This window comes from Plasmopara halstedii (genome assembly GCF_900000015.1).
Source record: "Plasmopara halstedii genome assembly, contig: Scaffold_54, whole genome shotgun sequence".
NCBI lineage: Eukaryota > Oomycota > Peronosporomycetes > Peronosporales > Peronosporaceae > Plasmopara > Plasmopara halstedii.
The window spans coordinates 682,951-698,120 of NW_020186975.1; the positions used below are offsets into that span (position 1 = coordinate 682,951).

Sequence of the window (15,170 nt, forward strand, 5' to 3'; positions counted from 1 at the left end):
GCTCGTTCTGGAACATGGCGGGTGACATAACCATCCCAACCTCTCTCGCCCAGAGCATGAGATTCTCTTCTTCCTTACCCTCGAAGGTCGTGACGCTCACCATGAGCGGCCTGGGTCAGGAGGGTTCATTCGTCTTGTGCGCCGACATATTATGCCGTAGGTGCTTTAGCATAAAATTTTATTAGCTCGAAGCCGCCTCTAGGCGCGCGCTTATCGCATCGGGTCCTTGCGAAGCAAGTTGCTGCACTCCCTCATGGCCAAGCAGGGACATCAGCTATTAATCCCGTCCTGCATGCCGTGGGGCAAATAGACGAATCGCTCCATCCTCACATGGAATCAGTCATAACGACTCAGGCGTGAGTTTACTACGAGCGCTGCTAAATTTAGTGAGGCTGCCGTAGCTCTTTGCTCAGGGGAAGCTTACTAAGGTCACCGACCTTACGTTTTCTACTAGAACCAGTCTGAGTGTAGCGGATCGCAATCCGCTACCTCCAAGAGTACCCAAAATCTAAACTAAGGCATATACACTCTTCCGTTCAAATTTGAAACTGTATATATATTTGTTTTATTTTCGGCAAAACCGCCTATGTCTAAACTAATAGGTTTTTTAGTTAAATACCTAAACGGAATTTTTTGCGTAAGTCTCACTACGTAACAGCTTCTTGTTATGTTGTAGCCACACCATGGTGTGATTACACCATCTTGTTTAATCCACACCTTTGTATGGTCATACCATCTTGTGTGACCCACCCTATCATGTTAGGATACGTGTAACATTGCGTAATACTTGAAAACGCGCTGCTACTTCATCAGGCTCTTCTTGCTTTTGGTGTGAGCAAAAATCCCGCACACCTATGCCTGTGGGAGCTCGTTAGCGGCTCGGGGGGTGACTATTGACGATTTGTTGCCGTAGTCACTTGGCCTAGAGTCAGTGTAACCATAGCGCTTGCAAAAGAGCAAGTTGAACTCCTTGCGCTAGATCCAGCTTGTTTGGAATGAGCTGGACATCGTTGTGAACTTCACTTCCAAAACTTGAGCACCGCTGAGTGAGTTACGTGCCACTCCACGATCAGCCCGCGAGCCACGCTCGGGACTCCTGTCCGATACACCGTTGGTGTCTTCCAACTCGGACATTCCACTGTCAAGCACGTTTACCGTCTCGGTCCAGTGCTCTTGCCAATAGCGCTTATGTCTCCTAGCAGAGGTGGGTTCATGACTCAGCAAAGCTCCACCAGGAGATGTGCGCGTAGCGCCCAAGATCTTTGACCTCCAATCAATCCATGGTCCAGCCATGCCATTCTTAGAATAAGGTCATACCTTGCATCCAAGTCTTAGACTAGACAGCGTCCCATGCTATCAAAGTCAAGAAACGTGACTCCGAGGTCCACAGCGACCCTCGGGACCGTAACACGAGACCCCGTCGCTAAGCGAACACTGTCGAGGTCTTCCAACCGCGCTTTTAGCGCCTCAGCATTCAGCATTCAGCTGACTTTCCACCATCGTGGAGCGTCGAGCATAATTGCCCGACGCCCCAGAATCGATGAGGATCTTCCATGACTTCTCAAAGCCTTTTACGGTCGCCTCCACGACCAGCAAGCCCGGCTTGCGCACACGTTCCGTGTTTAAGAGCACGGAGCTCTTCGGGGCTTGGCCCTATTGACCTATGCCTCCCTGAGGCTCAACAGAACTCAATTCTTCCCCAGTAGGTCGCCCCGCGCCTACTGAGTTGTGTCGTTTCCCCGCGACGAACCAGACTGGTAGGCGTTGGGGCGATGGTTCGACGAGCCTTGGCGCGCTTTGCGCAGGGGGCAACCGTTCCAAAGATGACGGGTGTCTCCACAGACAAAACACCGTTGAATATGTGTATGCTGCCCGGCAGCATGGAGCTCTGCTCCCTCGTCCTCAGCTTAGCTGAGATCCATGGGCACTAACCCACTCGACGAGCTGTTGGAGTGTGCATTCCAACCAAGTTGGCCGACTTGAAGTTAAACATGGCATTCAATGCCACATTCACCGCTTCTTCAAATGATGACGGATGCACACGGAAGACTTCCATTCTTGCCACGACAGTGCGGAGGCCTTCCATAAACACGGTCACTGTTACCGCCTCCGGGAGAGAAATCTGCTGCCATCCCGGCAATGAGAGTTCGCATCTCTTGGACAAAATTCACCAATTCCTTGTTTCCCTGTCGGGCGGCAAGGAAATGTGATAGCACGCGATATGCCTGATTAGGCGACGAGAACACTAGTGAGAGGTGCAATATCAGCACCCTCCAGGAGGGAAACGCAGCTTCGACCGAAGTACCGCACATCAGTACCCATTCTCGCGCTCGACCACCGAGCTTTGAGATGGCTAGCGCCACGCGCTGTTGCTCGATCTAGAGCATAGTGGATGTGATGGCCATCTCGACCTCTCATACAGGGTAGGAGTTTCTCTCCATCCTTCCCCTCAAAGACCTTAGCGCTCACCATGAGTGGCTTGGGTCGGGGGAAGTCATCCGTCACCGACGGAGGCGTCATAGACGCAAACGGTGCAGACATCTTCTGTTGCAGGTGCTCTAACAGTGCGTTTTCGTAACTCAAAATCACCTCTAGACGCGCACCAATCGCCTCGGGGCCTTGTGCCATAAGGCGTTGCACGCCTTCAGGGCCAAGCAAGGACATCAGCTTATTAAGCCCGTCCTGCATGTCCTGGGGCAGAGAGGAAAAAATTTCCATCCTCTCAGAGGATCCGCCGAAACGACTCAGGTGTAGATTGACTACAAGTGCTACCAAGTGCAGCGGGGCTGCCGTAGATTTGCGCGTGAGGAAGCGTCTTAAGGTCACTGACCTTTCGTAATTAACAAGAACCAAGTACTAGTGCAGCGGATCGAAATCCGCTGCCTCTCAAAGTACTTAAAAGCCTTACCAAGGCAAACGAATAGTTCTATTCAGAATCGAAACTGATTTTTATTTATATGTTTACCCTAATTCTAAATGTTTAGATTTTCCTAAATAAACTATATGTATATAGCAAAATATATATATGCATAACTACTGGCTACCTAGCCACATAACTTTTTCTTGTTTGGATGCAGTCACACCATGCACATCTTGTGTGACACGTACCCTGGTTACAGCCCAGGCCAACCCCGAATTTGGTGATGTGATTAAGGTTTTGCTAATCTGCTAAATTTGGCAACTCTGATCTTGAGGACAGGTATTCGAGCACTTTGTGCACCTTTTTTAACGATAAATTCATAATTTGATCATGGGAAAGTCTGCAAGTCCTGCTAAGTGCGATGTGGCTGCGGTATACTTTGCACAGTGAATGCTTGGCTCTTAAAGCCAAGATTGACAAATGTACAGAGGATGATTTGAGGCCTTTAGCCAGGAGCGGAATCAGCAGAGCTAGATATTTGTTATCTCTGCTATATACAGAATACACATGTTTTAATTGATGCTACCCAGACCAATGCAAATCGATGGGTTTATTTTTCATAATAGGTCTATCTTCACCTTCTGCAGTAATCACCTCCAGCGTATGTCTCACCGGTGTTTCCTGTTTAGACAGGCAGTTGTGGTTTTGTACGCCAGCCAAAGTAGTACGTATTCAAGGGCGCAAAAAAGGCGCATAAGTCTAGTAAGAAATTCAGAGAATATTTGGTAGTATTGTATCCAGGCTTTGAGGTCGCACAGCGAACTCAGGACCTTTGATATATTAACTTTGCATTTTGCCTTCTAGTGCTCACCTCAATCTTTCCATAGCTGGCGATGGCTGAAGTAAAGCTGATTGGAATGATTGAGCTCAAAAAGGATTTCAATTGGCACTTCGCCAAGCTCCACGAGACCAAATTGCTACGTTTCGTGAGATTCGTGCTTACAATACACAACAATGCATGTGCTAGTAGTCTACGTGTTCCAAGGACTCATATTTTATAAATACTACAGCACTTGTGAATTTATGAATACACTAAATTGCAATGTGAATTTTGTATAATTGATGATAATTATTTACTACAAGTTTGATTACCCCGTGACAACAAACCCAGATTATAGATAGGCGTCTCAGCTGATATCAAATCGAGGAGAAGAAGACCAGCGCATGCGATCCAGAATAATATGTCGCAGATTGCAGACTCAGACACATGCAAGGTGCAATTGAATTTTTAGATATGCGCGATCAGATATGGCAGGGTCTCAATTGGGATGATCTAGACATTGACAATAGAGTTGCTAATACTCTGTAAAGGTCGTCCTGCCGCTTCAATCGAGAGAGCGATATCACGAGCACAAGATAGGATTAAGATTCCTCTATCTTCCAATCGTACCTTGAAGTTCAAACAGTAGAGGACTTCCTGAAAATAACTGGATAGAATTTGCCAAGAGAATGATATTTTGTACATTTGACAAATTTCTGATGCCGCATGCATTTTTACTAAGATCGTACGATCGTTGCTTTATCCTTTGGGATCTTGTGTACCCTCTGATTATCTTGGAGCTTTGTCGACGGATCTTTGATAAGAAGAAAAAGCTTCATGGCCCAACTTTATAGCTCCATTCATAAGTGTATAACTTAGCAAGATTGATGCCAAACCCACAAAGAAAGCATAAGTTAGTGCGAAAATTAAATGGTCACTTAATCTATTATATTCATTTTCTTCTCCAGGTAATGTGTAAACGAAATTTGCTTGCACATCTTAGCATCATTTCTTTCGACAATTACTATTCATTCGATGCGTCTCGACCAAGTTACACTATTGATTGCAGCTGCAATATTCGTTCGTAGCACTGACTCCAAGCAAAATGTCAGGGCTGTGATCAGCTTTAAGGATATCCCTAAGGTATAGGTCCTCGAGGGTGAAAAACGATTTAAAACTGCAGGAGATTTTTTTGCGGGTAAAACGGAATGGGAAGATCAAGTGCTCAAGGCTTTGGAATCTAGGTTTCCATCGAAGATACCTAAAGAGGGCGAAGAGAAAGTAGATCGGTTTGCAGAACTTTTGGCTTTGATAAATAAGCAAGTCGAGAAGGAACATACCTCAAACGAACCAGAAGTTGACTAGTACAATTAGAGAGGTCAAGATAGTCACGTCGCTTAAAAACATAATTTTTGCAACAATGTTCTTTCATTGATCTTTGACGTAGTTTGGTCATTTTGCTTTCCCTTTTAATGGTCTTTGACGTTTATGTATGTGTTTCTCACATTTATGCCTCCACATCTTGTCTTTCAGGCTTCACAGGAAATACCTTCCTATATACCGCAGCCGACCCCGCTCTTGACGTAACAACGCAACTATCGAAATCCCCTTATCATTTACAACTCCATTCTGATTGTGGCTCTTACGTCGTACAATATGCAGCGCCTAAACACGATAATAGTATGCGTGAAGTACCAAACGACCACAAAAGAGTTGATCGATCGCGTGCGTGGTAGATAGCGTTTAAGTCGCTCAAATTCTGACCTCACATTCCAACTGAAAGAAAGCACGATGTAGATGATGTGATTAATCTCTGGTGTAATTACAGTCAGAGTAAACCTTGTAGGTTATGATTCCATCCTACTTGTGCTTGACCACTTCAGAATGCACATAAATCGGAAGCAAGATTATGGAATGTAAAGCTAAACGGAATGAAAATGGTCATTATCCGCTACCATGTTTTGCGTTTTTCTTGACACAACTCGCGTCCTATGTGGTAAGCAATAATGATATGATGTAGTCGGTTAATCTTGGTGAGAACATTTTCGTTCTGTTTGAGTGGTGTGCCTGCCTTAATACAGAAGAACACGTTGTGGTGGGTAGCTTGCGCTGCGTACTCATGTTCGACGTTACATAGTATTCATACGTGGAGCTCAAACATATTTGAAACTTTGGCCAAGTTGGCAATGTTTGTATAGTAAGCGGACTGACCTTTTTTATTATATACATGCAATCAAAGAAGTGAGGACGGCTTTACTTCAATGGAGTCGCGTACAAAGCTGATCGTTCAGCCAGAGAAAGCTCGCATTTCCGCTAGCATTTCCCGTTGTTGTGCTTGGATCTTTTCATTGCTCTGGGCTACCGATATGAGTCATCAAGTTGGTTACTAAGCTTCACTTGATTGCAAATCTCCCAATCAAGAAAGGTCTCTACAAACGGCGTCCAGATGCGCTTCAAACGCGGTGCTTTCTATCTGGTCTGGTGATATACCGTGCTGGAAACAACATTAAGAGATCTATCCTATTGGTTGTTCTTGTCTAACTCTTGTTAGTGTTCAACTTATGGCGTTGGCAGACACCATTTAATTGCAGTCGAATGTTCTACATTCAAAACTATGCGCGGGCTCAATGAAACCCATCACCACTTTATGCTGTGCTCTTTGGTCACACACTGGGCTGTGCAATTACCATACGCAGTCAATCAACGAGAATTACCCTCTGCCGCTTCATCTACGATCTTTAAAGGCGGAAACCATTGTGGAGATCGCGTCTTCAAGATTCCGTTGTCTATCCACCACCCGATGATTCGAGATGAACATTGCGATGCTTCTTGCCATAGCAAGTACCTCTTTCATCACAGTCGAAGTTGCCAAACAGCATCCATCTGCCTGTGTGTTCACTACTCAAGAATGTGAATCGTACACGAGTGGAAGTCAATGAAATCGACAAAGCTGGACGGGTATTGTGTGGATCCGAATCATGAAGTGTCTCAATTTGACAAACAGTTCTTCGAAATGCACAAGTAGGAATATAGGCAGCTAAGCTATCAAATTTTTCAAAATGGCATCGAAGTGATAAGCTGCGAGTCTAATGGATTGGACTTAGGCCGTACAATGCCAGCACCTGACCAGTCCTTAGTTTAGGCACATTAATTAATCAAGACATTTATATCTTACCACTTTTCAAAGTCACATCCTATTTTTCTTAAAGTATAATAAAATATCAATCCGTTTGCTCATATCTTTGATTGAGAAGCATGAAGCGTCGCAAAGAGCACCGGACAGCAATCCTTGCCACCGCTAACTGCCATGAAGTCATAGTGTCATATAACTTGACGATAGCTGATGTAGCAACGATGTTGTTGCTCGCATTGGGAACTCTGTACTGTTATACAATGACGCTATACCCGTCAATCGCTGGGGGAGACAGTGGGGAACTTGTGGCCGAGTCCTGTCACTTAGGCATCTCACATCCTCCTGGTTATCCTCTTTTTAATATGGTCGTCTACCTCTTTACACAGCACTTACCATTTGGCAATACACCAGCGTGGCAAGCCAATTTTTTTTCAGCTGGTGCGTTTGTTCAGATATCAAGAAAGAATAGATTAAGCTCACAATTTACTCTGTCATACGATCAGTGTGTGATACAATAGCGGTTCTATTCATCTACTTGAGTCTCTTACATTGGATGGCACCTACACAGTGGACTGGACGGCGTGTAGCATCTGCCACTGCTGCTGTACGTCAACATTTTGTTTGACAATTTTTATGGAATCTTAAACAAGATGATTGTGTTGATATCATAGACATTATTTGGTTTTTCACCATTAATCTGGACTTATGCAGTAGGAGCTGAAGTTTTTGCATTGAACAATGCATTTACAGCTTTCTTGATATATTTGTTGCTTCGATACGAGCAACGTCAAGAGTTCAAGACAGCATTATTTGGAGCGTTTACTTGTGGTCTAGCAATGTGTAACCAGCACACAATTGTACTCTTTGAGCTACCAATAATTGCGTGGGTACTTTGGTCTAGAAAAAAAACATTGTGGTGGAAAGAGCTTGCGCAGCTTACTAGTATGTTTTTACTTGGTCTCACTCCTTATTTATACATGCCAATCACAGCTATTTGGAACTCTCAGCCAGGGTCATGGGGGGACGTTACAACGTTAAGTGGGTTTGTTCATCATATTCTTCGAGCAGATTATGGAACTTTTCGATTATATGCAAGCAATAAAACCAGTGAAGACATTTGGACACGGCTGTATTTATATGGAGTTGATCTTTCAGGTCGAGAAATTCCATTTCAGCTTGCATTTCCTTTCGTGACGCTTGGAATTCTTCAATCCCTTTGGGGTGCTGGTATGCGTTACCAACTTGGTCAATTCATGATAACTATGTATACCTTTTACATGATCGTTTTCCATTCGCTTGCTAATCTCCCGATCAATGAAGGTCTTCTTTACGGCGTTCAAATGCGTTTTTGGCAGCAACCAAACGTAATTGTATTTATCTGGTTTGGTATTGGATTGGGTTATACAATGGGATTGGTCACGCAAAATGCTGAAAAGTATTTCTATGTGATGAAGAATCTGATCTCAATTGTTCTTCAAGTCTCTTGTCTGACTCTTGTTGGGGCCCAAATATGGCGTTGGCACAAATTTTGCGATCATAGTCAAGCATTTTATGTTCAAAACTATGCGAAAGCTATACTGGATCCACTGCCATCAAATGCTGTACTTGTTGTAAATTATGATCTACAGTGGACATCCTTGCGATATCTGCAACGCTGTGAGCTCCGACGTCTTGATGTCACAATTCTAAACCTTTCAATGATGACATATAAATGGTTTAGTGCAAAACACGATCACTATCCAAATCTTCAAATTCCAGGATCAAAACTCGTTCCATTCGGATCAACGGTAAAGTCAATGTATATTTCATTTGCGCTTTTGAGAACTTATCATAAGTGTTTGTAGGATGATGGTTTCAGCATGGCTCAATTCTTAGATGCGAACATTCGTCCGACTGTGTATGAGCCCATACAAAAGCCACTACGCGTTTTCTTGGGTGGCAAGTTGAGCTATAACGATCAAGATTTTAATAAAAAGTATACTCTTGTGCCGTATGGGCTTGTAGACGAATTTCAAAGCCTGACGATTTCGTCCTTATCGCTGAAAACTTGGTACATGTCTCAACAGCAAGTCAAGACGATGATACGAAAACATTTACCAATACTTCCTCCTCAAGAGATATATAACGACGAAACGTGGGAATGGACTATTGTAAGTGTTGCTATGTTAAAGTGATACGACCTCACTAACTTTTGCTTTATTTACACGACAGGCTCGAGACCATGGAATGAAAGAGTTGAGCTGGGCTACGTACTTGCTGGAAAGGACAATTGCAGAGGACCCTAAGAATTTATCACTGTTTAGTGAGGCTGCCAAGCCTATGGAATTTTCGTACCAATTTGAGCCACAAGAGTTTTGGAACGCTGCGTCCAATTTGAAAAATTTGGGACTTGCATATGCTCAAATGATCAAATCTAGCCAAGAGTTTTCTACAACAAATCCGTTTTTCAATGACGTTGTTGGTTTGAACGTGGAGACTACAAGGTTCATGCGCTGATTCAACATATCTGCAAGAAGTTTAGTTGACGAGAATTGTTATGATGAATGACAGGTTGAAAGATCGAGCAATGGATAGAATGCTAGAAGTATGGAGTGCGTGGCTTCAAGTACCAGATGCCAAGCAAGACCCTGGGTATGAAGCAATTAACAGTATAGTTAGTAAGTTTGGAAAAGAAACAAATCGTTCTGATGTACAAAACAAAAAGAAGAAGTCGAAGAAGCGAGTCTCTCGAGGAAAAAGAAGGGCAAATGTTAAGCAACAGCAACAGAAAACAGCTTAAGACTTTGCCATTACACCGAAATTTCACGCAATTACATCTTGCGCTGCCATGTGAGAATAATGAAGATTGTCAGCAGAATGCATTTGATTTTAAATCAGGTTTTGAAAGTTCTGAAGGATGGTTTTGAATCGTCACGTCATGTCAGCATAAAGAAATGATCAAATTTGTAGCTTTTCTCCTCAGTCTACATTGTGCACAATCGTCTGGTAGCTAGTAGTTAATGTGTCGAATATACGCTGCTTCAGAGCTCATTATCAAATTCTACTACATTTACATCCTATTCCTCTCATGGGGTTTACTTCCAACCTGCACAATAGTTTTAAAACTGTTGTACTTTCACATTCGCATGGCAGGATGCTCGCTCCTATCGTAAATAAATAGCACATCCATCGATCAGCTTCCCGATAAATGTGTTAAAAATCGTCTTCTTGAAGAAAAAGCGAAGATTCCTTGGTTTCAGGATTTGATCTTCGAAGCTTCTTACATTATAAACTTGTGCAATCACGATTGAAACAATCAGTACATCATAAAGAGCTCATAGCTAGAATCTTGCTTGTACAATCCAAAACTTGCACTCCATGCGACGTGCACTGCAACTGAAAATTCCTTAAAATGAAGGTTATCGCTTCCAGATAATCACACTTTCGGCGCCTATTTCTTCTCAAAAGTCGACACTTCGTCCATCGTTTTGGGCGCGCTAATAATTTTTTGCAACTGATCTGCTAGACTCATAATTTGATCACGCTCCTTATCATTCTTACTTGCACTTTTCCGTCCTATTTCAGCCACCGTGACTTCGATTCTGGCCAAAAGATTGTAGTAGAAATCCACATCATTCCTTAGAGACAGTGCTTTAAGCTTCATACTAGAATTTTCCCACACTAATTCTTTCTCAAGACATCGTGCAATTTCCAGTTGGTGGTTCAAACCATTTGCAAGACCTGAGCATTCGTCATTCTTGGCTGCTTTTGATTCTTCTACGACATCGTCAGCGACAACGGTGCAAACGGCTGAATCATTATATTTTGAATGTATCGCATCATTTCTTTCACTTGATTTGATGTACTTGGTAGGTGGCAATTGCCCCTCGTCGTGAGTTTCTCGAACCTGGAGTAACCTCTTCTTTACATCCTGAGATCTCGAGATTTTGTGAGTCTCTCGAAGCCGCACTGACTTTGTCGGAGTACGAATCTTTGTAGGTGACTTTATACCAGTTGGTAGAACTGATAGAATCTTCGTGGGTGAGCTACATGCACGCAAAGTTGACGCTTGGAGCTCCATGGAACAATTAGGTTTTTGGCAATTAAGTAAAGTAACTCGAGAAATTATACCTGCATAAATTCTAATATAGAATTTTAAGTCTTCTCTAATGGGAATTTGACTATCTATCTAGCCACAAAGACTCGTTTAATGCTTTAACGTACGCTGCTTTTCAGCATGCACCACAATCTTTTCATCACGTGATAATCCTTTCCGCTTGCGCACAGTCTCAATGTATCGCCTTACAAAATTGTGTTCGTAGATGCGTTCGCCATAATCTTCCCGTTCTTCGTCAGTCTGAGGCTGAAAAAAAGGATCTACATCAATAACACTCCAGTGAGAAAAAAGCAGTTGTGGATTACTAGCGGCTCCGGACGTCTGTATCAAGACATCAGTTGCAAATCCAAAGCTCTCCACAACTGGCAGATAAGCTTTGACGGTAAAGAGTGCAGTTCCATCCGAGAGTTCCTCGGAATAAATATCCCCACGTCGCTTTGAGATGACACTGTAGAGCTTCCCAAGCTGCTCAGCCTGACATTGTACGGTACAATCGTACACGGCTTCGACCAACCGAACTGGTTGCTTTAAAAACGCCATCAAGCAAGTTGATCGCATCGTTGAAATTACCTGCCCGCTAAGTGGTCCATATTTACTCATCACAGCCTGTCCCTCTACTGACTTGTTCTCGTCACTTTCAATTGCGTGAAAAATGATATCGTCAATGACAAAAGCTACTCCCCATACGGGCTCGCTGCACAAGGGACCAGCCGATGTTGCCATTTGAAAACCTGTCACAATACTGTTCTCCAACTTCCGTATTTGCTCTGCCTTCACCGAGTCATGAATTTCTGACGCTGCGTGATGCGGAAACAAGCACTTAGAGGGAAAAAAATCCGGGATATTGTTGACCAGTATGTTTGGACCTACTCTTCGAGGACCAAAGCTCCAAATCTGGTGCAACGAAATCGATCTCAAAAAGCTGTTATCACTTGATTTAAGTGTTTTCGTGAGATTTTCTTGAAATGTGCGTATACTATCGGAAGCAGTTTCGACTTCGAAAGGAATTTCTGGGGCACCACTTTCATCTACACCTTTATTGCTGAATGCAAGGTACTTTAATACTGGCGCATTCTTTTCCAAAAGTCTCGCTGTCTCCAGAGGTAACGGAAATGCTCGCAGCTTTAATATTACCGTTCCGTCGGGAGTTGTCTCCACCGCGGTCTTAGAAGCTTGTTTTATACCAGAAACTTTGGGTTCGGCGTTGTCTAACGAATCTGGACTAAATTCCCTCATAACTATATTGTCCTGAATCGAGGAAGTTATCCCCTCAACAATACTCTCGTTGAAACCAACTAGTGGTTCTGATATTTGAAGTGCAACTTTAGCATACCGTTCCTTCAAGTCCTTCATACATCGTTCAAGGTGAAGCTCACCCAGTGCTACAATCACATGCTCTCCTGTCTCTTGAACATGAACTTCGACGGTTGGATCCGAACGATAAAGTCGCTGTAGACCTGCTTCCAGTGCTTCAAAATTGCGCGGATCTTCAGGCTCCACCGCCACACGTACAATCGGCTTCGCTTGGTATGGCATCTGTGTCAAAGATGGACAAGACAAGGAAGATGATAGTGTAGCCGTCTTCAGCACATGTTCTTGTAGACCAACTATTCCAACAATATTACCTGCAGGCACCCGGTCTAGCTTGTGCAAATCGCGGCCCATCATCATGTACAACTTGATGAAACCACTTTCAATGCGCTCAACGTGTTTAAAGTTCTTCAAATCAATTGTATCTGGATTCACGTCTCCAGACAAGCCCTGAAACTTTGGATTCATCACGTACAAAGGTTGGCCTTCTCGAAGCATGCCAGAGAAGACACGTCCAACCCCAACATAAACTTCGTCGGTAGCAGCAAGTCCTGATTGATGGTAATCGGATAAAAGACTTGCTTCTACTGAAATCATTTTGCAAATATATACAACCAAAGGCGCGCCTTCTGAAGTGTTACAAAGTTGCAGCGATCGATATATCTGAGCTTGCTGAGGTGAGCGATTTAACTGCTCCGGCGAAAAAGTGCATAACTTTTCGACTCGCTTGGCTTGAGCTATCACGGGATTCGGTAAAATGCGGGTGACCATTTTCAACACAGTAGTCGCCAATGGCAACCACTTCCGTATGATGACTTGAGTTGCATTCTTTCGATCCGTTTGCTTTAAATCCCGATCTGTTACTAACTTTGCAATACGAAGCTGTCGTGTCAATTTGCGAAGGGTTTCCAAGTCATGATCAGACTGAACAGGTTTTGCTATCGTTGTGTATGTTGACCATATCAAGTCGAGAATAAACGAGCAAAACATCGTTTGGCTATTTGATGTTGGTGGCTTCCGCACAATTTTCATCGTTTTGCTATTATAATAAAATTCTCCCCATAATGCTTGGCGCAAAACACGTGTAGGTAAGTTCATTTTCTTAGCGTATAAAGACGCAAAGTATCCAATACCAAATGCCCATCCGTCAGTTGCACTCCCAAAAATGACATTACCGTTTGATGGCGAGAAAAGCACTTCATTTTCAAGCTGTTCCATTTCAGTAGAAACCACTTCGTCAGTATCAATCGATTCCATCCGTTTGTCTCTTTCGTCCATTTTGGCACTTTGATTCGAAGCTTCTCGATCATATCTCTCCAACACATCCATTCTGATCATGGAACTAAGTACAGCATTTGCCTGTTCTAAAATACGATTAAGTTTTTGATATGCCTCCATGGGTGAAAACTGTAGTTCAGAAATAAGTCGATCCATTTTATTAATCATAAGACACGGTCGAATTCCCTCTTTCCAAGCTTGACGTATTACTGCATGAGTTTGAGCACATACTCCTTCCACTGCGTCAACAATTATTAAAGCTCCATCACAGAGCCGAACTGCGGTAGATACGTCAAACGAAAAATCCACGTGACCTGGCGAATCAACGAGATTAATAAGAAATGGCGCTTCGGGTTCCTTATCAGCTACAGGATCAGGTTGATAGACCAATGATATAGCACTGGACTTCATAGTAATACCACGTATTTGTTCTTCTTCTGTATTGTCGAGATATCGCACCTAGAAAATCATTGCAACATCCATATGGGTACGTTTAATGGGTTACAAGATCTACTTCCAAAGGTTACCTTGCCTGCGAGTCGCTCCGAGATGATACCATTGGATGACACAAGGCTGTCACTTAGTGTCGTCTTGCCATGGTCAACATGCGCTAGGATACAGATGTTTCGAATGCGTTCGGGTGTATGCTGCAGCGTACCAAGTAATTCTGACGTTATGCGCGTCGTCATAAGTGAATTGTGAATGGTGTGGTTTACATTGAGTTTGGAGATAAGATATAAATGTCTTATTGATACATGTGCCTTACACTAGCGGAAATGCAAGTCCTTCATTGCATGTAAGTAATCGAAAAGATCATAGTCCGCTTGAAGAATGTAACTACTAATACAGACCTTGGCTCGGTATCAACTGATGCTGCACAATGATCGTTAGCAACAAGGTTCATAAATGTTTGAGTTTCACGTATAAAAACTATTTAACGCCGAACAGGATAACGCAGCGCAAATTCTCTACTACAACGTATCAAAGCAGGCACACCACTCAAACAGAACGAAAATGTTTTTATCTTACAACACCATGAGTAACCGACTACTTAATAAGTAATGATGCTTACCGCATAGGACACTTGCTGTGTTGAAAAAAACGCGGCACCATAATACCGCTTCCAGTCCATTTGGATTCGAAAGTGGTATCCTAGAAGGCTTGCTTTGATGTAATTACATCAGAGATAAATCACATCATCTGCGTCTGTGTAGGCTCTGCATAATGTACGACTTAAGAGAAAATCTCATTGAAGAAGAATGGAGATGTAAACGATAAGCGGATTGCGATAGATCTGCGGTATATAGGAAAATACTTTCTGTGAATCATGAAAGACAAGACGTGAAGGCAATAATGTGAGAGAGAGGATTAAAATTCATTTACGTCAAAGAAAAGCACAAGAAAGAGCTACGTCAAGGATGATTTAACGAAAAATATTAGTGCAATTTATCCCAAGCGTTCTTCTTATAACGATGTGGCCATCTCATGACGATTACATTTCTGAAATCCTGTGTTCTTAACCACCTGTCCCAAATTGCGCCTTCTTTGTAATTTCAGCAGCAACTCTTGCTTGCGCTATCTCCACAGCACTACGGGCACGAGCTTGTTCCATTCCTTCGACGTTTACTAATCGAAGTGGCGTGGTGTTTGGCCTTCGAATAGTAGGAACTTG

At 43.2% G+C, this 15,170-nt stretch overlaps 3 protein-coding genes across 3 annotated transcripts; 1 reads left to right on the top strand and 2 right to left on the bottom strand.

Moving 5' to 3' along the window:
- Positions 1 to 7,073: 7,073 nt before the first annotated feature.
- On the top strand, positions 7,074 to 9,592 carry PHALS_11488 (Protein of unknown function DUF2723; the record flags this gene model as incomplete). Its single annotated transcript, XM_024726170.1, has 6 exons — positions 7,074 to 7,251; positions 7,317 to 7,417; positions 7,485 to 8,600; positions 8,658 to 8,963; positions 9,025 to 9,296; positions 9,364 to 9,592. 6 exons carry the CDS (start codon positions 7,074 to 7,076, stop codon positions 9,590 to 9,592), a joined length of 2,202 nt encoding a protein of 733 aa, XP_024571986.1.
- Positions 9,593 to 10,243: 651 nt separating this feature from the next.
- PHALS_11489 (uncharacterized protein) lies at positions 10,244 to 10,873 on the bottom strand (the record flags this gene model as incomplete). Its single annotated transcript, XM_024726181.1, has 1 exon — positions 10,244 to 10,873. One exon carries the CDS (start codon positions 10,871 to 10,873, stop codon positions 10,244 to 10,246), a length of 630 nt encoding a protein of 209 aa, XP_024571987.1.
- Positions 10,874 to 10,999: 126 nt separating this feature from the next.
- PHALS_11490 (elongation factor tu gtp-binding domain-containing) lies at positions 11,000 to 14,187 on the bottom strand (the record flags this gene model as incomplete). The annotated part of the gene is made up of 2 exons (XM_024726192.1): positions 11,000 to 13,957; positions 14,026 to 14,187. 2 exons carry the CDS (start codon positions 14,185 to 14,187, stop codon positions 11,000 to 11,002), a joined length of 3,120 nt encoding a protein of 1,039 aa, XP_024571988.1.
- Positions 14,188 to 15,170: the final 983 nt, after the last annotated feature.